Raw genomic sequence first — 24,211 nt, 5'->3', positions numbered from 1 at the left:
GTATGCATATGTTGCTATAGTCCTCTGATTTCAACCCCTTTGGAAAAATACCCAGGAGTGGTAAAGCTGGATCATATGGTGGATCTATTCCCAGTTTTCTAAGGAATCTCTACACAGATCTCCATAGCTGGGTGTGGTGGCGCACGCTTGTAATCCCCGCGTTTGCAAGGCCGAGACAGGAGGATCGCACAGACTTGATGCCACTCTCAGTTACTTAGTGAGGCTCTCAGCAACTTAGTGAGACCCTGTTTCCAAATAAAATATAAAATAGGTCCGGGAGTATAGCCTGGAGGCAGAAAGCCTCTGGGTTCCACTCCCAGTACCACCAAAAACAAACAAAAAAAACAAAAACAAAAAACCCCCATAAATTTAGAAGGGTGTGGTGGTGCACACTTGTAACCCCAGTACTTTGGGATGCCTGTTATCCTGATTATGCTTTTTTATTTTGAAACAAGTCTTGCTAAGTTGCTGAGAGTTTAAGTTGCTAAGGCTTTCCTGGAATGCATGATCCAATCCTCCTGTCTCAGCCTCCCGAGTACTCGGATTACAGATTACAGAAGTGTGCCACCATGCACAGCTCTGATTATGCTTTTTTATAACCCCCCCCCTTTTTTTTGCAGTACTAGGATCGAAACCAAGGGCATTTACCTCCAAGCTACACCTCAGCCCTATTTTTTATTCTTTATTTTCAAACAGGGTCTCACTAAGTTGCTGAGAGCCTCACTCAGCTGAGGCTGGCTTCCAACCTGTGCGACCCTCCTATCTCAGCCTCCCAAGGCTGGGATTACAAGTGTGCACCATTACACCATTCATTTTAGAACCACCTCTACTTATAAATTTAAGTTCCTGCCAGTGTGCAGACCACCACACCACAGTAAGCTGACTCTGTCAGCCAGTGAATTTTACAACTAAGCCAATCAGGATTCCTCCACTATCTTGTAGTGTTTACTGGTCAGTGAAGGACATGAGAAAGGAACAAGTCCTGAATTATTCACACCTGTTATGATACCACCAGCTCTGAAGTAAAGATCAAAAATAAAAGCCATTGTGCTCCACATCTGTAATCACAGCTACTCAAGAAGCTAAGGCAGGAAGGATCACAAGTTAGAGGTCAGCCTGGGCAACACAGCAAGACCTGGTCTCAAAACAAAAATAAGTAAAAGGGGCTGAGATGGAACTCAGTGGGAAAGCACCCGCTTATTTCATGTTAATTTTTTTTTGGGGGGGGCAGGTCTGCGGATGGAACCCAGGAGTATTCAACCTTTGAGCTACATCCCCTGCCCTATTTTTTTTATTATTCTCTTAATTTTAAACAGGGTCTAAATTGCAGAGGGCCTCACTAAATAGCTGAGGTTGTCTGCGAACCATGATCCTCCAGTCTCAGCCTCCCAAATGCCGGGATTACAAGTGTGCCTCACCACACCCGGCTCATGTTAGTTTTTAAGAAATAGTTAAGTTTGAGGAAAATCTTATTATCTAGAATTACATGGCAGAGGCAGGCAGTCTTATTCTGATTCTGTTTACTCCTGTCCTCAGCAAGCCCTTCTCCTGGTCATTCTCTATTATCTTCATGAAGGAGACGTGTGCTATGTCTCTGAAGCCATAAAAACTTGTCACTATTGACATTTAATATAGAGACCTTTGCCATCAATTTGGATGAAGGGGAGATTAGAATCTGGTTCCAGGTGATACGGCTTCAGTGTTCTTCACCAAATAGGTAGCCTTTAAAAGTATCTTCAAATTCTCACTCCAAACAAGAAAAATGACAGTTAATATACATTGTGTGTCCTAAATAAGTCATGTAGTATAAAGCCATGATAAAAAATGGCAAAAGACACACAATTTTAAGAACATAATAGTTATAGAAAATTGGCATTAGAAGGCTAATCTAGATATTCAAATAGTGAAATCAGCTGATAGTGTGAGTGGATGGGCCTTAAGTATACTGTATAAGATTAACTTGAATACTGTTTTTATGATAAAAAATCAAATAATCCGAATTATGAGATATAAAAAGGTTATTTTCAGTGAGAGAAAAAAGGTTAAAACTTGAAAACTCTCTTTCCTCTCCATGTTGCATGTTTTTCCACACAGGTGTTTGGTTCCACACTGGATTAATGTTGGGAAAACCTTAGTATTTCTGATTTGGCATTTTAAGTTCTTGGGACATCAACATACATCTAGCTATACTGTTTATGGAAGTTCACCAAGTTTTTGAAAATGCCCAGTGTAAATCATGCATTGATAGCAAAACAAATATTGTGACAAAACAAGTTTTATTTTGCAAAATATTATGTGATATGAATTCCACTGCAGAAGGGAACAAATTATTTTTAATTATATGGTTCAGAGGAAAAGAAACAGGGTAAAGGGAGGTCCTGGATCTAAAGGATCTCTCTGGGCGGAAAAGCAGACAAAAGTACATCACCCAACATCAGGTAAAAGAAAACAGGAATACTACTCAGTGCAATATGCATGGGCATAGAAGGAACAGAGACGGTATAGATTTGCATTGTAAAATAATGTGCATTATACAGATTTAAAAGCTATTAATTAAAACCTAATAGACTTAATGTAATGAAAATCATTCACACTGCATTATGTACACAAATATGTTTAAAAAATATTTTAATAATAAGCATATTCAGAATGGCAGAAGGGGATGGGAGGAGGGAAATATTTTACAGTGCAAAATTACTATGCATAAATTTAAAAACATCTAATTCATAGTTTTAAATGCCTATTAAATTACTTCAAATACATTTTAAAGCTCAACAGATTTTTGTTGAACCGAGTTGTAGATTCTGAACTCTATTTTAAAACATCATAGAACAATTCCATTCCAAATGAAAATGATAGTGCTTTGCGGAGGGGTAGGAATAGGGTAGAGGATTAAGTATTAACAAAGGCTTCTTTTCCCAACGCAGTTTGTCAAGAGTTATGAAATGTACTAAATCTTAAGCAACTTAAATTCATGATATTACTAAAAAACCTTAAATAGTGCAATGACTTATTAAGTTATAGTGGCTGCATTATGAAGAAAAGTATGAAATGCCTGGATAAACACAAAGTACAATTAAATATATATGAAAAGCTGAGCATTATGCATCACAATAGTGGAATGTCATTATGTATACTTTAAAAAGAAAAGATTAAGAAAAGTAAAATTTCCTAATACATGTGCCACATTTGCAAACATGCCTGAGAATTTCCATAAACATTCCTTAATAATAGTTTGCAAGAACTTCATAAACCAGGAACAAAATGCATCTTTTTATAAAGGTGAAAATGGCATCTCCAATATTGCAACAATTTAAAAAGTTCAGCATCACTTACTGTTCTTTTTAAAACATCTCTATAAACCATCTTTGACAAACAGCTAGGATGCTTTGGATTCATTTAATAAAATGTGACTTGAGAAAATGATCTGTGATCATCTGCTAAAGCTACTGCCATTCTGGATATATTAATGTTCTAAGCAAAACAAAAACAACAAAAAATTCATTGCTTTTCAACACTTCAACCCAAAACTTTGATTTACTTGGATATTTATTTAACCACAGTGAATTATACAAAATCAGATGTTATAAAGTGGCTTTTAACACTGTTTGGGAAAACTCATTCACATTAGTGAAAGGAAGCAGTCTGAACGAATGTTAACACTTTGTAGGGGTAAGGCCTACGATGATTTCTCAGTGCAAACCTCTACTCAGCTGGACGGGACAATTGAGCCATTAAAAGGACGACTACTGAAGATTCACTTTAAAAGGGCACTGGCTCTTGAACTGATGGCTAAAAATGAACTGGAAGAAGCATTTTGGGGGTATGCCTGTGTGAGAAATGAATAGTTAATAATCTTTTATAAAAGTTTGGATATAGGTTGGTCTATCAGCTGTATAAAACTACATTTTTTTAACAAGAATTTTGCACTAAAAATAAAATGGCACCCTTACAAGGCTGTACTGGTGGATAATCTTATTTGTCATCACAAAGCAATAGTTACTATCTCTTACTTTCATTTTGGAAAGAATTATCAAATCTGAAAAACTAGATTGTACCTAGAGAAGTTTGGAAACTCTTCAAACTCCACCATTTTCCCCTCAAAATCAAAACTGTTGCCCGCCAAGACTAATTCCTTGTGTGTGCCAATATCTAAGTATTACTTAACCTTTCCCCTCTGTTGATTTAATGCAAAAATGGGAAGTTTTAATGTATAGAAAAATAACTGAACAGGATTCTAGTCAGCATGACACATTGAAGCACTTGAGCTGACATTAACTTTTGTTTTATTTCAAAAATAATTTGGAAAATTATAGCAAATGCAAAACAAACTGTGCAATAAGCATCATGCTTAATTTCAGAATTCTCAAACTATTTGTTAAGTAGAAACTTGAAAAACAAATTTTCACAATCCTTTATGAATGCTTTTACCACTATTTGAATAAGAAACATGACTTAGTTAACTACACAAACACTTAAAAATTCATTAGAAAAACCTTAGCAAAATAAAATGAAAGCTGACAGACTCAGAATATCAATTCCTCTCATAAAAGTTTACCAACTGTACAAGTTAAGAAAATTATACAAGCTTTTTGTATTAAGAAAGGACAGCTCAGTCAAGACATATGTACTGTAAAAATCTTTCAAAGGCTACAAAGAATCTGGAAAAATACAGAATGTATTTCTTAAGCCCAGATAAGAATATGGAAAGACATCATTGATGTCAACAATTTTACATATACAAACCTGACTTGGTTTATTTTTAAACTTCTATATATAAAAAATCATGCTAGCATAACTTTCAGGATTCATAGGGGTTTCCTTAATAATGACAATCAATTTATATGGAGAGAAAAATGTCTGTTATAAAGACATTTCAAGAAACTCAGAAAAATTGGTGTTAAGGAGAAATTTGAACTTGTTTTATCTACTCTTTCATATCAAACTAAAAAAATTACCTATAGTAAAATTTATCAAATGAGATGTATTAAATAATATATCAAATGAGATGTATTAAATAATGTTAAATTTACTAAACTATTTTTTATCTTTTAAAAGGATCTTTGACAGTTTTGAAGTTTAAAGACCCTGGCAAAGGGCAGAATTATGAAATCTAATTTCCTTAAAAACTAGGACTCAAGTTTTCAAAATTGACCAACTACTTCAAGGAAATAAAAAGTTTTTAAGGTAACCCATCAACCCTGAAAATTTTAGTCACACCAGAATTTACTCCAAATATAGTAAATAGGTCTAAACTTTAGTCATCTGTGGTTTCAAGTTCTTCAAATTTTCCATGTGAGATTGCTTCTTGGAAAAACTCAGAAGAAGCTGGACTTTCTTTTCCACTGCTGTTTATTCTTCGCCTTTTGGCAGGTCTCTCACTTTTTTCATCAAAATCATTGTCATTTCTTGCAGTCATATGGGCAAGTTTTGGGTCAGCAGTAAGGTTGTCTGTTTCATAACCATTAGTATCCATATCTGCATGAAGTGCTTTCTTATTTCCACCTGTTGGTCCATTAACATGCAACCCTTCAACTTTTACTTCTTCTTTGTTTAGTATTTCCCCTGGTCCATTAGATGATACCCCTAAGTTGGAAGAAAGATAAATGAAACTGCTAATACAAAAAAGCTGACTCTGTAAATTACTATAAAACAGTCATCAAGAAAGCAAAGTGTCAAGTGTGTATAAACATATGGCCTGCATTCTGGCTCCATTACTTACTAGCTGTGTCATGTTAGGCTAGCTCCTTGTACACTCCACACCTCAGTTTTATTACATACACAATGAAGATCAAAGCAGGTTTACCTCACAGGGTTGTTGTGAAGATTAAATAAGTTGATAAATGTAAAGAAGAATAGAATTTGACACATGTTAAAAGCATGTTAGGAAAAAAATAAAAACAAAAGCATGTTAGGTATTATGTGAGAACAAACAAGCATTGGATCCAGTCATCTACATCAGCTGAATTAACAAAGAGATGCATAAACTATTCAGATTTAGTAAAAGGGCTATGACTTTCTAAAACTACGTAAAAACAAAATCAATGTTCTTTATTATAGAAAGTTTAAGTTTTCTATTGCTGTATAAAATCAAGATGTCATGACTTATTTATTCTTAATGTTAAGTCTACTGGTATTGTGCTTTAAAACATCATACTATTTATCTAAATAGATTTAAATAATCTGACATAAATAAAAATTTCTCCATAACAGGTTAGAAAAGTAAAAGCATAATATTCTAGTAAAAGCAAGTATGTTAGAGTTGACTGCAAAAATGGAATTCAAATTTTGGTGATGAGAAGTATATACAAGACCTTGCACTAGAGATCATTAAAATATGAGCCTCAAATAGTACATTTTGGTCACAGAAAACATTTTATTTTCCAACCCCAAAAATGCACGCAAACCATAAATACACGAAAAGATTAATGTATCATGTGCTACATGTCCCCGAGTTCAATCTCTAGTACCCACCAAGAAAAAAAAAAAAAAAAAAAAGGAAAAGCTGTTGTGAATAAATAGGATGACAGAAATTGTATCAACTATTAGATTCTCTGAGCATCCACCCCTAATCCCAGGCATCTTATTCTACTTCTTTCAAGATAGATGTGACTGGCCTTAGACATCATGCCAGTGAACATTCACAGGCCAGGACATGGGCCCTAAGTTTTGTCTATTTGTTCTTAGAGCAGAAGTTGCGAGGGTCTAGAAAGTGGTAAGTAAATAACTATGTAAATATAGTATAGCACTACAGTGTGAGTTCAAAGTTCAGAGTATGGGTCAAAAGTTTCACAGGATTCTCTTCTAGTTTCGGTCAGGGAGAGTATAGCTAGACCTCACCTAAACTTCAATTCACTCATTTCTTCTTAAAGAGGACAGTATGTAAGCTGAGTGTGGTGCTGCAGACCTATAAATCCCTGTATTTTGGTAGGCCAGCCTCAACAATTTAGTGAAACCCAGTTTCAAAATAAAAATTAAGCTGGGCACGGTGGTGCATTCCTATAATCCCAGTACTTGAAAAGCTGAAGAGATGGGAGGATTGTAGGTTCAAGACAGCCTCAACCACTTAGGCTCTCGGCAAATTAGTGAGATCCTGTTTCCAAATAAAAAATAAAATCGGGCTTAGGGAGTGGCTCAGAGGTAGAATGCCCTGTGGGTTCAATTCCCTTCACTCTCCTCTCTAAAGACACAAAAAGGACTGGAGATGTAGCTTGGAGGAAGAATATTGTTGGGTTTAATCCCCACTACCAAAACCAAAACAAAACAAAAACCAAAAAAACCATGGGAGTTTGTGTTATTTGTTTTTACTTCCTGTTGTGCAAATACTTGGAACAACCATTTTCATCAAAATAGAAATCAATGTAATTCTCTAAGTAGTTCTTGCTGATCAGCTGAGTTATCTTAGGTCCTTGTGTGTTTTGAACAAAAACAGTCTCTAAACCCCAAATGCATTGGTAGGCCTTTTGCTTCTCTTTTTTATGCAGGATAAATATAGATGTTTCTGCAGAATATTAATGCAAAGGCTGACACATGCTTCGTCTTTTCTCATTCTTCAATGTTATTATGCTCTCAAAGACAACTGGAATATTCACAACAGTGTCCTATATTACCCTTTTATCTATGTGTTTACAGCACGTTAAGTGTTACAAGCTTCTAAGGTAGTTCATAAACATTTATGAAAACATTTCTCCAGATGTGAATGTCTAATATTTTGGTCTAAAAGTTAACAGCAAAACTTATATCAAGGCATCATCTCAACCAGATAAGAAAAGAGATGCTACTGAAAACAAATTCCTTAAAATTAATGGTCACTACTGCTAGTATGCTGACTGCATGCAAATTTTGTATGATACTAAAACTTTGATTTTCTGCTTTGAAAGCTTAAAAGAAACTCAAACTCAATTTTTCTTGAGTCATTCAACTCATTATAAAGAATAAATGTCTTTCTTCAGTTGCTTACCATTTTGATTACTATTGCTTATGGTGCCATCTTCTTTCTCAGACTGGCTGTTACTACTGTTTGAGGCAGTTGGGGGAGGGGATGGCGCTCGGCTAGAAGCAGCACTTTCACTTTCATCCAGAAGACGATCCATGTAATCCCTTAAAATTAAATAGTGATATAATACTTATTTTCTCATATTTAAAAAGGATAAAAAAACAAAAGTAGCTGAGGTTAAATTTTCAAGTCTTCATTACCAAACACATTTTAATTTTCACTTAATTTAATTCATTCTAGGAAGTTTTAAAGATCCATGGAAAGTCTAAAAACTTAAATTTATAGGCAAGTGCTCAGGGTAGCCCAAATAAAACTGGAGGATCTGTAAGTAAAGAGACAGGGGTGTGACATCAGAACTACAAAGTTATTTCTGAACAAATGCAAGCTGGATTCTAAAGTTCCTAAAGGCAACACCTGGAAAATAAACTGGGGCTTAAGAAAAAGGATTCATCACTTCCCCAAACCTTTCTCAATACCATCTGTATTATCTTTCTGCCAAAAAAATGAGCTTATATCTGCTGGTTTTATCCTTTCAGTGTTTTACTATAGGTGAGCTCAATTCTTTTCTGTGTTATTCTTGAACTACATAGCTGTGGTAACTGATGATGCGTTGAAGTGAGAAGATCTGGGCTAAATATCTGAGTCTCTTGAGGTTTAATGCCTTTACATATAAAATGTAGATAAAAATCACACCTGTCTTATGTAAGACATAAGACAAAGAAACAAATGCTTGTTGAACTGGGTGTGTATGAAAATGCATTATAAACTATAAAGTGCTCCTAAATCACTGGAATAAAGGTCAGCAAACTATGGCTGGTGGGGGCTGGCCACCTGTTTTTGTAACTCACACACATTAGTGTCTATGACTGCTAGTGACTATGACTTCATGCAATAACAGAGCTGGGTAGTTCTGACAGAGACCTTGGGATCTATAGAGCCTAAAATATTTATCTCCACCTCTTTAGAGAAAGATACCGGTAACTAGGCTATAATTTATACATGGATAGGAAGTTTAGGCTGTTTTTCTTACTACTGTACCACTGGTACCTAAGTTGTACACAGCATCAAACAGAAGCTCAATAAATTCTTAAATATATTATTTAAGATTTCTCCAAAATAAGCATAAATAGAAAAACTAAGATAAATATCTTAGAAGTTAGCAAGCAGGGTAAGAATGTAGGAAGGAAACAGTGGATGCTCTTAGGACTTTTCTTTCTTTTCCTTTTTTGGTGGTACTGGGGTTCCTGGAAACCTTTCTACCTCCAGGTATACTCCCAGACCTATTTTATATTTTTTATTTGGAAACAGGGTCTCTTAAGCCAGCAAGGCTGGCTTTGAACCAGCACTATCCTCCTGTCTCCACCTCCCAAGCGCAGGGATTACAAGCATGCTCCACCACGCCCGGCTCTTAGGACTTTTCTGAAAGTCTGTGATAACAGTCTACAACATAGTAACTATAGTTACAATGAGTGGTACCTGATCTCAAGAAGTTTCAAATAGTCTAAGGTGTAAAATTAACACATATAAAAAAAATATATGACTGACTCAATTTAACCTTCAGGGTATGATTTTTCTCACCTATAAATGGAAGTTAGAATTAAACTCAATGATTTTTCAGATCTCTCTAGCTCTATGCTAGTCATAACTAAGAAGAAATGCGTAAGAAATCTGAAGTAACCATCATATATACTGTAGTGACCATCATATATACTGAAAAAAACTCCGGAAGCTAAGGCTAACAGAACAGAAGATGCATGATGAAAAATTGCTGAAAATGAATATAGCTTAGTGGGAATGAATAATGGAGGATGTTCAAAGCCAAGCAAAGGAAGTTAAGAGTTGTTAGTGGCTTTCAATTCTTCCAGGTGGTAGGGAGAGTTCTCATAGTAGAATTATTTACTTATATATTTATGTACATAGGTATGTATGTACTGGGGATTGAACCCAGAGTGTTTTACCTCTAAGCAATACTCCCCCCAGTCCTATTTTTTTTTTTGAAACAAGGTCTTCCTAGGTTGCTGAAAACTCACTAAGCTGCTGAGGATGGTCTTGGATCTGTGATCCTCCCATCTTAGCTCCCCCCAGCTCAGTGGAATATTTTAAAAGCTGTTTGTGAGCTGGACGTGCTGGCACATGCTTGTAATCCCAGCATTTGGGAGGCTGAGACAGAGGATAATGGTTCGAGGATAGCCTCAGCTACTTACTGAGGCCCTTTGCAACTCAGTGAGACCCTGTTTCAAAATAAAGAATAAAAAATAGGACTGGAGGTATAGCTTGGAGGTAGAAGGCCCCTGGGTTCCATCCTCAGTACCGAGGGGGGTGGGGGGGAGCTGGCAAATGTGTTTCATTCTGGTAAAGAATGGAAGGCAACAATTTAATTAAAAAATTTGCCATGTGTGGTGGCGCAGGCTTGTAATCCCTGCATTTGGGAGGCAGAGACAGGAGGATTGTGCTGGTTTGGAGCCAGCCTTGCTGGCTTAAGCCCTGTTTCCAAATATAAAATAGGTCTGGGAGTGTAGCCTGGAGGTAGAAGGGCTTCCAGGAACCCCAGTACCACCCAAAAAAAAAAAAATCACTTTCAGGATAATGTGCTCTGAATTTTAGATTTTGATCTTGAAAGAATCAGAAAAATTCACTCAAATTTCTCCTATAGGGATTAATTCAATTTTTTATACACTTAAAATGCAACTATTAACAGAAAATGGAAGCAAGGCAGAAAAATTTCTCAATGCTTACAGAAATTCACTCTTTCCATCTAAAAAATAATGTAAGCCAGGTGTGGTGATGCATGCTTTTAAGCTTGTAAACCCAGTACTTGGAAGGCTGAGACATGGTGATTGCTGACTCAAAACCAGCCTCAGCAACTTAGGCCATGTGCAGCTTAGCAACACCTAGTTTCCAAATAAAAAAATAAAACAGGGTTGGAGGTGTACCTCAGAAATAGAATGCCCTGAGTTCAATCCCCAGTAACACCAGGAAAAAAAAAAAAAAAAAAAAAAAAAGGTATAGCCTTTATATAACATACTGTTAAAAAAAAAAAAAAAAAAAAAAAGAAGAATCTCAACACCAGGCGTGGTGGCGCACGCTTGTAATCCCTGTGCTTGGGAGGCGGAGACAGGAGGAGCGCGCAGGTTCGAAGCCAGCTGCATGTGCTGGCTTAAGAGACCCTGTTTCCAAATAAAAAGTATAAGAATAGGTCTGGGAGTGTAGCCCGGAGGTAGAAAGGTTTCCAGGAATCCCAGTACCACCACCACCACCAAAAAAAAAAAAAAAAGAAGAAGAAAAAAAAAGAAAAAAAAGAATCTCAGAAAAAATACATCTTGGTTCTTTCATTTAAAAAAATACAGACCAGGTGACACACGCTTGTAATCTCAATACTTGGGAGGCTGAGACAGGAGGATTGCAGGTTCGTGGACAGCCTCAGCTACGCAGTGAGTCTCTGCAACTTAGTGAGAACCTGTTTCAAAATAAATAGGGCCACGGGTGGGGGGAGCTCAGAGGTAGAATGCCTCTGAGTTCAATCCCCAGTACCAAAAACAACTTTATAAAAGATCTGGAGGGGATACAACTGAAGACTTTAAGCCACGATAATCTTGCCTAAGAGAAACAACATCTGTTCATGTTATACTATTATACTATGCAAGCAAATGGCTTTTAGAACTCTGAGAGCCTAAGAAAAAGGAGAGAGGGGTTCCTGTGGTACTCCATCTACAGAATCCTTAACCTTAAGAGGAAACAAACTTACAGATATAAGTATTTTCAAGAAGTTTTCAGAAATTATAGAGAGATTATTAGAAAAACTAGAATGTTTGGTGGCTTAACCTTAAGAGGAAACAAATACTTAACCTTAACTTAACCTTAAGAGAAAACAAACTTAAAGATATATGTATTTTCAAGAAGTTTTTGGAAATTATGGAGAGATTATTAGAGAAACTAGAATGTTTGGTGGCATATCCCTACCTAACCTGTAGAACTTGACATCACAGAGGACCAACTAAGCCAGCCCACAACACTTCCCTTGGTGATGCTTTCTGTAAGAGAAAACTGGATGAGCCCTGGGTCTGACCCAGCATGGCAAGTCTTATGTTCTTACTGCTGATGATGACAGACTGACTGTAGTCCGTGTGTGAACATTATTTCTGAAATGGGTGAAAAAAATGAAAGATGTTACTGTTGTTTTCCCCTACAGAACAGACAAAAATTGTGACTATTTTAAAATGCACCCTGCAGACTACAAAACTCTATCTAGTTCTATATAATTATGCTTGAATACTATCACTGAATAATCCAGAAAAATACAAATTTAATAACTGTACAGTTAGATAAATTTAGAATGCTATTATGCTGCTCCATATGAAATTGTACTCTAGCAATCACCAGCTCTGAATAATGGGGGATGAGGTATGTAGTTAAGAGCCTCATGATTTCTCAGGGTTAATCTTATTCACTTATTCCCTTTAGATTACATTGCTCTAGACTTTAGAATATTTGATCCTCCAAAAAAGTGACCAACACAGACACCTAGCTATAAATGAAAGTGATCAAGAAAACAGTCTAGCCTAGGAGTTTGAAAAGAACACTTTTGTGGGTCTGGAACCCAGGGGCATTCGACCTCCGAGCTACACCCCCTGCCCTATTTTTTATTCTTTATTTTGAAACAGGGTCTGAGTTGCAGAGGGCCTCACTAAGTAGCTAAGTCTGTCCGCGAACCGCGATCCCCGGTCTCAGCCTCCCGTGTGCGCCACCACTCCTGGCTTAAGCACACCTTTTTAAAGCAATTACTTGAGCTAGGTGTGGTGGCACATGCCTGTAATCTCAGTACTTGGGAGGTTGAAAGAGGAAGATTGCAGGTTCAAAGCCAGCTTCAGAAACTTAGCAAGGCCCTCTGCAACATAATGAGATCCTGTTTCAAAATAAGAAATAAAATAGGGTTGAAGGTATAGCTTGGAGGTAGAATGTCCCTGGGTTTAATTTCCAGTTCCATTAAACAAAATGCAAAGCAATTATCTGGCCAGCCTCACGAATATCTTTAACTGAAGTATACTGATCAAATCAAGTTACAGCTTTGCATTATTTTTATTTTATTATGGAATAACCAAGAATAGTAAAGTTAAATCTTCCATAACAGTTTTGAGGCAAAAGGGTCGATACTTGTACTAAATTAGTGAATATTATAGTGGGGGAGACTTGTTTTCATTCCAAAATCAGACTGAATAAGGCCTAGAGACTCTGATGAATGGGGACTGCATTAATCACAGAAAACAGTTTGCATAGAGTATATATACAACTGATGTCTGCATTACTGGGAAAAAGATAGATACATTACTGATTATTAAATATCACTTCTGTTAACAAATGCAAAGCAGCAAGGAACCACTGTATAGCTTCTTCCTATTATGAAGTCTGTAGCAAAAAAAAGATGCAGTTTCATTTAATTTATTATATCTTAATTTATTATATCTCAATGTTTTTTCTTTCTTTTTTTTTTTTTTGTGGTACTGGGGTGGAACCAAGAGGCTTTCTGCCTCTGGGCTATACTCCCAGACCTTTTTTATATTTTATTTGGAAACAGGGTCTCACTAAGTATCTGAGGCTGAACCTGTGCAATCCACCTGTCTCAGCCTCCCAAGCACGGGGATTACAAGCGTGTGCCACCACGCCTGGCTCAATATTTTTTCTTTTATGGAACATCTATATTCAAATCTTGTTTTGGTTCCTGGGATGAAGATTGGTTAGAGGAAAAATATTAATTTCCCCTCCTCTTTAAAGGGCCTCTACTATTCATATATCCCTATGGTTTTGGAAAAGGTAGCCTCTGTTTTTCCTGTTTTATTTCAAAAGGTCATCATCAAGATTAAAACTGTGTAAACTTGAACTGAGTGGAATATAGTTCAAAAACAAAAAAATTTAACAGTTCTGATCCATTTCTTCTGAGGGGTACCTAATGAAAACCTACACTCTGCCATGCTTTGTACTTGAGAGGCTGAGAGAGGAGGATCGCAGGTTCGTGGAAAACCTCAAATACTTAGTGAGTTTCTTCACAACTTAGTGAGACTGTTTCAAAACAAAGAATAAAAAATAGGGCTGGGTGTAGCTTGGAGGTAGAATGGCCCTAGATTCAATCCTCAAAACAAAACGAAACAAACAAAAAAGAGCCCCCCCCAAAACCATATACTCAAAACCCGACTTTACTGAGGTCTGTTCTCTCAAATATGAACTGTGGCTTACAATCTTTTATAAGACACTGAAATTTAGATGCCCCATGAAGAAATGTTAATAGGTAGTAAGTTTAAACTAATGTAAATCCTGTTACAAAAGTAAGATTCTAACCAGTCACAGTGGTATGTGCCTGTAATCTTAGTACTTGGGGAGGCTGAAACAGGAGGATCTCAGGTTTGAGGCCAGTACACGGTAACTTAAAAAGACCCTGTTTCAAAATAAAATAAAGGGCTGTGTGTAGAGATCAGATGTGCAGAATGCCCCTGGTTTCATACACACAAACCCATAATTCTCCCAAGAAAAGCCTAGGAAGAACACTTAGAAAAAAAAAAAAATATGTACATATAAGAATGACTCACGTTACACCAGGATGAAGATTATATTTCTTTTTCCCAAATCGTGTCTGCTGAGCAAAGAAATCATAACGTTCGGATTTTTTCCACATGTAATAGAATGCTACACATTCACCAACTGATCTTGTTCGGACCTAAATGAAACAAATGTTTGTTTTTAAGACTCTCCTCCTTAACAGAGTTATTTTACAAAAAACATTTGGAGTCTGAAGATTCTGCTGCTTCTTAGTTAATATATTACATTATGTATGAAATACAACACTGCAGCATTTGTGTTGAAAGCTATTCTTTCAAACTTCTGCCAAGAGAAATGATACATTGGTAACTAGTCTTTAGATATTTAGCATTCTGTGTTTTAAAGGCTACTACCCCTGGAATAATTTGCTATTAAATAAACACTCTTCAATTGAAAAATGTCTGCAAATGGCATTTAGTTAATAAATATGACAAAATACTTAACATAAATTGTTGCTCCTATGGCTTACTGTGCTGTATCTGTTACGTGCAAATGAATGGTTCTCCTCACATAATGTTCAAAACCCATCGAACTAACAAATGATGCCGACAAGCCCCCTCCTTTCACTATTTAGCTTGGAGAAGTGGTGTGTATAAATGAAATATGAGGAATTTAAAAGAAAAAAAAATCTATCCATATCAGTGTTTTAAATGGAAAATAGTATGTTTTAACCCATAAACGTCTCCACTTAAAGCAGGTATCCCGTGGCACTGATTTCATCTAAGAATACCTATTGGTGATATTCTTCCTTGGCCAACATACTTGTCTTTCTTCCCCTCCACCTGCACTTTACAATTGTGACTCATTCTGCTCTGAGGCTGAAAGCAATCAGGGCTTTTTTATATTTTTTGTGGAACTGGGGACTGAACCCAGAGGCATTCTAACTTTCAAGCTATACCCTGAGGCTCCAATACTTGCTGAGGCTGCCCGCGACCTGGGATCCTCCTGTCTCAGCCTCCCAAGTACAGGGAAAATCAAGGCTTTTTGTGTGTGTGTGTGTGTAGCTGGGAATGGAACACAGAGACATTCTACTTCAGAGCTACAACCCCGTAGCCCGAATTTTTATTCTTTATTTTGAAACATGGTCTAAGTTGTGGAGGGCCTTCACTATGTATGTAGCTGAGGCTATCTGCGAACCTCATTCCTCCTATCTCAGCCTCCCAAATACTGGGATTACAAGTGTTGTGCCACTACTCCTGGCAAACTGATATTCTTAAGCTCCCTTTTTGCCTCATACAGATTTTTATTTCTTGACAGATTTAAGCCAAGTCAATCATACTTTATTAAAAACAAAAAGTAGAGACATTTGGGGCATGCAAATCAACATAAAAACCTTCAATAAAATAAACATTCAATAATAGAACTTATGATATTAAGATCTGAATTTTAGTTCCAAGCATAAAAACAGTCTTGATAATTTCACTGAATTATTTTTCTTCCTCATAGTTTACTGTCTCTTCTTTATTCTAAAGAGCTACTAGTACATATAGAGATCAGATAACTTCTATAACATTAAAAGACTACCATCTCAAATATTAATAAAAAAAATCAAGGTCTTATTAGACTTGACATCATATGTTAAGAAGTTTTTGGCTGAGCATGGTGGCAAATACTTGTAATCCCAGTACTTGGGAGGCTGAGATAGGAGGATTGCAGGTTCTTGGCCAGCCTCAGCTATTTAGTGAGGTCCTCTGCAACTTAGTCAGACCCTGTTTCAAAATAAAGAATAAAAAATAGGGCTGGAGGTGCAGTTCAGAGGTAGAATGCCCCTGGGTTCAATCCCTAGTACTGCAAAAAAATAAAGTTTTTGGCTCATAGTTGAGTCACAGTCATATTGGTGGGGCTATACATCAGTTATGAGATGCCCTCCATAAGTAACCTAGCATGATTTTTAACAGTATTTGAATTAAGGATGAATGACAGAAGAATCTTGTCTGCAATGTTCCTTTCATCCAATAAAGTAATAGATTAAAAAATTTATTTATGTGGTGGTGCACCCTTGTAATTCCTGCTCTTGGGAGGTGGAGACAGGAGGATCGTGCAGGTTCGAAGCCAGCCTCTCTGGCTTAAGAGACCCTGTTTCCAAATAAAAAAAAGATATAATAGGTCTGGTCTGGGAGGGTAGCCTGGAGGTAGAAGGCTTCCATCCCAGTACCAAACACCCCCCCTCCCACCAAAAAAGTTACTAGAAACCAAACTCAGGCATGTTCTATCTCCAAGCTATCCTCAGCCCAATTTTTTTTCTTTTCTTTTTCTTTTTTCTTTTTTGGTGGTACTGGGGTTCCTGGAAGCCCTTCTACCTCCGGGCTACACTCCCAAACCTATTTTATATTTTTTTTATATTTGGAAACAGGGTCTCTTAAGCCAGTGCGGCTGGCTTCGAACCTGTGCGATCCTCCTGTCTCTGTCTCCCAAGTGCAGGGATTACAAGCATGCGTCACCACGCCCAGCTCCAATTTAATTTTAATTTTATTATTTTTTATTTTTTTGCAAGTCTGAGGATGGAACCCAGGGGCATTCAACCTCCAAGGTGCACCCCCTGCCCTATTTCTTATTCTTTAATTTGAAACAGGGTCTCACTAAGTTGTGGAGGGCCTCACTAAGTAGCTGAGGCTGTCTGCGAACCGTGATCCTCCGGTCTCAGCTGATTACAAGTGTGCGCCATCATGCCCAGCTTTATTTTTATTTTGAAACAGGGTCTCACTAGAATGATGAAAGTCTCACTACTTGCTGAGGTTATCCTTGAACCTGTGATCCTCCAGTCGTATCCTCCCAAGTGCTGGGATTACAGATGTGTGCCACCATGCCTATCTAAGAATGCGTGATTTAATGCCTAACATTAAAAAAAATTAACTTACAGAATTTGTCCTTTAACAAATATAAATTAATGTTAAATATGTGTTGAAACAAATTACCTGGATATTATCTAGTCACAGCCAGAAGGATAAAAAAGAGGAATATGGTGAAAGACTAGAGCTTGAGACGTAAGTCAAGACTTTCAACATGGTCCTGCACAAGTCATCCACAAAACTTTACAAATTATATCATAAGAAATACGGAAAGCCAAACTCCTCACATTCACTAAAAATAATATAATGTTCAAAAGCCTAAGAATTAATTTCCAATATTTAAACTTTGAGACTTTAATTTTGTCGGTCCTAATTTTCCACAGGAACAACTCATTTTCCTATACTATGAAATTGGGTAAATATTATTAAAAAATTTACCTGAGTTCAGTTGCAAGAATTAAACTCCAGGAAAAAATCTATAAGTAATTATAGAATTCTTTGGGGATATACAGTATGTGATTGATATTACCAAAACAGAATGACAAATGATTATGCACTGAAAAAACCTGGCTAGTATGTCAGAAAGTCTTGGCATACTTATTACAATTAGCTATATACCAAAGTTATAATATTATAAATTTTAACATTAGAAAATACAGTAAATTAAGATAATACAACAATATGGGTTATATTAAAGGAGAATATATATCCTTACTTACTTTATTAGCCTGAATCAAATGAAAATCTTTTCCATAGGCCTTCAGCCCTTGTTCAAAATTTCTACATTCTTCCTCTGTCCAGACAGATAATTCCTCTGAAAAAATGGGGGGGGGGGGGTGTTAAGCAATACTGACTCAAAATGTTGCAAATAACAAAGAAAACCACAAATAAAAATTTTACTTTATGGTAAAAAATGAAGGAAGTACTTTACATGCCTGAGTCCTAATACTCAGGACTGCAAAGGTACAGTGATAAAAGATTCTGATTTAATAAAATGATAGCTTTCTAGCTGGTACCTTCCAGCTTCAATTTAGAGCACTTAATCCTAATTCCTCAAGAACCAACTGTTTTAGACACCTTTCATTTCCTTAAACTTGCTAAATTCATTCTTTCTTACTTCAGACCTTGTGCATAGTATCTCTTTTGCCTCCTATCTCATCCCCTCTGCCTACGTAATTCTTTATCTCAGAAAAATTATCCTTTTGTTCTGGAAGCTTCCCCTAAAATCCTTTCTCCTCAACTAAATTGAGTTAAACTACAACAGGTTTTAATAGTGCTCTCTAGTCCCCCTTTTAAGAATTTTTCAGCTTCCCTTCATAGGCAGGCGGGCAACATGAGGCAGGGACTGCTTATATTTATGACCTCAAAACTGAGGAGTCAGCCGGGCGTGGTGGCGCACGCTTGTAATACCCATGTTTGGGAGGCTGAGACAGGAGGATCATGCAGGTTTGAAGCCAGCCTCAGCTACTTAGTGAGGCTCTCAGCAACTTAGTGAGACCCTGTTTCCAAATAAAATAGAAAATGGGCCTGGGAGTATAGCCTGAAAGTAGAAAGCCTCTGAGTTCCACCCCTAGTACCACCAAAAAAAACCAAAACAAAACAAAACAAAAAAAAAACCCCAACAAACAAACAAACAAAAAAACCAAAAACAACTGAGGAGTCCCTCAAATTTGTGTTAAATAAATAAACACTTAACTATATATAACCAATAGTCTTGCATTGAACAGGGTAAGTAGGAGCCAGAGGTATTCCACCTCTGAACTATACCTCCCAATGCTTTTTATATTTTGAAACAGGGTCTCACTAACTTACTGTATACTGGCCTCAAACCTGTGATCTTCCTGTTTTAGCCTCCCAAGCACTAGGATTATAGGCATGAGCCACTATCCCTGGCAAAGGCTTACACTACTACCAAGATCAAATATGAGAATCTTTACAAACATACTTTGAAATGATTAAACGTAATGATCTTGTACATTTTCACTTAACTGTTTATAAAGAAGGGACAGCTTTAATCCCATTCCCAATAATGTAAATATTTATTAAATTCAGAAAGATGAGTATTATTAAGTTTAAGATATATTTACGTAAACTCAAGAGTTTAATTTTCAAATGTTTGCCAAATCATGAAAACAAGTAAAATTTTAACTTTTATGCTTACCTCTAGCTGCTTTTACATTAAATCTTAATCTTCTCAATGCTTCCTCTGTATCAAAATTACATTTAACCAATTCATATAAAGCCTAGGAAAAGAAAAAGCTTCCATGTATGACCCAGATTATGAACAGTTCAGTTCAATGCAATAATTTCTTAGGAATTTAAAGTGTTTCCATAGCCTACTATTTGTATTCTTTCTAGAGTATAGATAATTTTAATGAATGCAACATATAGAACACCAAGGGAAAACAAACATCAATTCAATCCTGGTATTTAACTAGCTCTACATATGTACAAAAAAGGATATGTAAATACTCTTGACTTGATAGTCATCGTACTCTAAAAATTTAGAAATAAAAAAATATAGAATTTCAGGCAGATGTGGTGGTGTATGCTTGTAATCCCAAGGTTTGAGAGGCTGAGACAACAGGATTACACAGGTTTGAAGCCAGCCTTAGCTATTTAGTGAGGCTCTCAGCAACTTAGTGAGACCCTGTTTCCAAATACAGTATAAAAAAAATAGGTCTGGGAGTATAGCCCGGAGGTAGAAAAGCCCCAGGGTTCCACCCCCAGCAGCCGCCCCCACACAAAATATATATATGTATAGCATTTCATTTTTATATATACCAGAATTCCTCCCTTTTTTGTGGCCGAGATTCCTATTATAATTTCAAGTAAACCAGAAAGGAAAAGACAATGATAAAAAAGGTTAAAAATGTTATAATATTAGGCTCATGGTAGGCATCAGTCTTACATTGTACAAAATACACTATCTCAGATGAGTATTCCAAATTGATGATATCCAGATTCTCAGAGATAGCCAAAAGTATTTTTAAAGTCTAACATGATTTTTAAGTCATATCATGATTTTTGTTTATTTGAGCTGAAATCATACTAATGGAGTAAACAGAGTAACACTGGGTATCTTATGCTGATTATAATCTCAAAATTCTGTTAATAACATAAAAGAAAATTTTGCTAGACAGAATAATACTGAGAGTGACAGCATTTACATTTATATAAATGTGTATGGGTAATTTATTTGAGGAAAATTCTAACAGTTGTTTCTTATTCACAAACCTGTTCGTTGTCTTTTATGTGAGATCCTTCAGGAATTGCTTCTACACCTTTCTCATCACCTGTTCTTCTAGATGCATCCTTAAGAAATACAATCACTTTATCTTCTGGTAAGTACTCGGGGTCCCATAGGAGCTGATCATCATTTTCATACACTAAATTAGTAAAACAATGTGAATAAACTTGCCAAAATCTGAGTTTATATTAAAATCTATCACAGAAGTAACTCATACTTGGAGCCAAATGGTGAAAACTAAGACATGTGGTCCTACTACTTGGATAACTTCTTTCTTGGACAGTATTTGCAGCCTAAGGGGGGAAGGACTACTTTACAGCTCCTTCATATATAGTCTACCTTACTGGAGCTTACCAACTCCCAAGCTGTCTTGGCCTGACTATCATTTCCACTACTCATTATCTGTTTGCTCTTAGGCACATTACTTCCTTTCCTTCTGCCTCATCTATGCCATAACTCAATTATGTGACAGTACAAGAATATAAAGACATTAAAACATTTGTGGCACATATTAAGGGTCAATGGAATAGATGTTAGCTATCATTATTATTTTTGAAATGATATCTAGAAGAATATTCACTAAATGATAAGAGTGCTTCTTCTCTCTCTTCCTCTCTCTCTCTTTCTTCCTTCTTTCTTTTTCTTTCTTTCTGTGCTACTGGGGATTGAACTCAGGGAATTCTACCTCCAAGCTATACCCTCAGCCCTATTTTATATTCTGTATTTTGAAACAGGGTCTCACTAAGGTGTGTAGGGGCTCATTAAGTAGCTGAGGCTGGCCAAGAATCTGTGATCCTCCTGTCTCAGCCTCAAGTACTGCAACTGCTTATTTCCTGGTGGTGGGATATGGGGCCATTTTTAGTCTGTTATTTTTCTATGAAAGCATACTATATATAAAAATAAGTTATAACTTTTGAAAAGCAATTAAGTCTAAATGCATTGTTTCATTATTTTTATAATCATAAGATTAGAACTCAAATCTCACTATAATTTATAAAATGAGAGGAAAGGAGGCTTAGAAAACTCTTTTAAGAGTTTGGTTATGAGGGCAAAGGCAGGGTTGTACTATGGAGGAAGCAGAGTTCAAGACAGTGTAATGTTTTTGCTTTTTTTTTTAAGATAAAAGACAAACATTTAAGGAGTCAACCTAAAAAAAAATGGAGACAGAAAAAAATAAATGTATTAAAGTTTTGTTTTTAAAGCCAGTCAAGGTGACTTGCACCTGTAATTCCAGTACTTGGGAGGCTGAGACAGGAAGACTCTAGTTTGGAGACAGCTTCAGCAACTTCCTGAGACCCTGATTAAAAAAACAAAACAAAAACTCACTCCTTTTACTATGAGAAGGAATTAAAAGTAATTAAGTATTACCTATGTACTGAGTAATATATTGTTTTTCAATAAATCACTTACCTCTCCAACCACATATACTTTAAAACCTTTTTCTACTTTCCAAAAAACTCTTCTTCAAAGTACAGCTCAAAAGACATTATCTAGAAATGTTCCTTAAAAAATGTTATTTGTTTTCTAACCCGCTGATATAATTTTAATCTAATTCTAAATTGCAAATACAATAAACTCCCATGATAAAGTAAATATAAATATACTGCTATTGATTTTTATTTTCTGCTCAGCTTCTATTCTCCAAAAGGAGCAGACTACTTATATTCTGGGGGCAGACAAAGCTTTCTCAGGAAAAGGAAGGTAAAAGGTGGGTCCAGAGTCCCAAATGTTCTACCAGCCAGACCACCCACTTAAGCCTATGAAACAAAACAAAAACCACTGGGAATATGTTTCTAGAATCAATGTTAATACTCTGGAAGTCCCCTATAGGTACAGAATACAGAGGATTTTAAGCCAAGCAGACAATCATCACCAGATGGCACCAAATCACAAGTCAGACTCCAGGAACTGTGGCTAAACACTAGTATGGTAGTCCTGATGATTTTTTATATGTATGTGATACAGGGATTGAACCAAGTGGCATTCTACCTCTGAGCTACACCTTTGCCCTTTTCCTTATCTTTTTTTTTTTTTTTTTTTTGGTGGTACTGGGGGTGGAACCCAGGGGGTTTTCTACCTTCGGGCTATACTCCCAGATCTCTTTTATACTTTATTTGAAAACAGAGTCTAAGTTGCTGAGAGCCTCACTAAGTAGCTGAGGCTGGCTTTGAACCTGTGCATTCTCCTGTCTCAGCCTCCCAAGTGCTGGGATTACAAGCATGCACCACCACGCCCGGCCCTGATTATTTTTTTAATCAATATCCAAATAATACTTTTCATTTTATGTAATTACAATATACTCAATAATGACCACAGGTGAGAACAAGTAGCATTTCTACTGAGAATAAAACCTTACTACCTTTACTGGCTCCAGAAAATACCAAATTAAGTTTCCCATTAATTTTATACTCTAAATAAAATATGTAATTTCTGACTATAAGCTAAATAAAAATAAGCTACAGTTCTTTTAATGAAATATTTGTCATGGAATGACATAATATCAAAAGGATCAGAAATTTTGAACTCCCCTATTATGATAAACACACCAAAGGCCAAGAAGAAATAATGTTCATTTATGCAATATAAAGGGAATAAAAACCTACAGTAGCAATGGAAAAAAATCATAATTATATTAACTGACCCGATCAGGCTGGATATTGAAAGATTCCAATCACTAGCATATAATGCAATCTTCTGAAACTATTTAATTCTAAACAAATTACCAAACCTAAATGTTAAAACATTTTTTTTAAAGCTAACCACAAACACATGTACCTGGCATTACTGGAAAATATCATTTGTGTGTGATTATAAGTTATTAAGAGTTCAATAGTGTATTAACATAGGTGAGTTGAGGAAGTGCTTCTTATGGGGTCTGACTGAAGTACAGATTCAGACTCAGTAGGTATGAAAAGGACCCCAGATTCCACATTTCTTATAAGTTCACAGATAAATCTGTCAGTGCTGGTTTTGGACCACACATATCACTGACAAGTCTCATTTCAGCTATATGATTATTCAAAACATAATTAGAAAAATCAAAAATAATCCGGTAAGGCTTCTCAAATAAGCAAAATGTGTCATCAAAATAATTTCACAAAGTCCGCTGTGTGGGAGGTAGCAGAAAGAATGAGAGGATTATTATGCATTATAACCAGAGAAAGAAAAAAATTGATATAGGAAACAAATCAGCAGCACAAAACCATAAGCAAACTTTTACAACCTGGAAAATTAATTCCCAATCAGTAAATGTCTACCTATTAATTGCCAGTATGACTAAAAGAAGTATATTTCATGTTTAACACCCAGTAAAAATTCTATCTAATCAATATAGCCCTATTGTGCTGACAACACACAGCACTATTAATTATTGTGCAATAATGGGATTTACAGAAGTAATCACCATATTTTTAAAAGGTCACACTGTGATTAACTGACATCATTTAAGTTATACTTTTTCCTATCTGTAGGCTAAATAAACTGTCTCAACAGTACCACTACAGGTTGAGCATCCTGAATCAGAAAACTCAAGATGTAGAATGCCCTGAAATTCTCAACATTTCTGTCCCAAGCATTTTGGATAAGGGA

The 24,211-nt window shown here is 36.1% G+C and overlaps 1 protein-coding gene across 3 annotated transcripts in view; it reads right to left on the bottom strand.

The window, feature by feature from the left end:
- Positions 1–5,257: 5,257 nt before the first annotated feature.
- The window catches only part of MIER1 (MIER1 transcriptional regulator), a gene marked incomplete at both ends in the record, with an annotated part of 68,018 nt that continues 49,064 nt past the window's right edge, over positions 5,258–24,211 (bottom strand). For all 3 annotated transcript variants that reach the window (XM_080693389.1, XM_080693390.1, XM_080693391.1), the window contains 6 exons: positions 5,258–5,586; positions 7,961–8,100; positions 14,575–14,702; positions 18,093–18,187; positions 19,535–19,616; positions 20,611–20,762. In XM_080693389.1, coding sequence (XP_080549515.1) covers positions 5,258–5,586; positions 7,961–8,100; positions 14,575–14,702; positions 18,093–18,187; positions 19,535–19,616; positions 20,611–20,762 — 926 coding nt within the window. The remainder of the gene's footprint in view (positions 5,587–7,960; positions 8,101–14,574; positions 14,703–18,092; positions 18,188–19,534; positions 19,617–20,610; positions 20,763–24,211) is intronic.

This window comes from Muscardinus avellanarius, assembly GCF_963383645.1.
Source record: "Muscardinus avellanarius genome assembly, chromosome: 3".
NCBI classification, from domain to species: Eukaryota; Metazoa; Chordata; class Mammalia; order Rodentia; family Gliridae; genus Muscardinus; species Muscardinus avellanarius.
The sequence above is the reverse complement of the archived record's forward strand: the minus strand, read 5'-3'. Positions and strand labels throughout refer to the sequence as shown.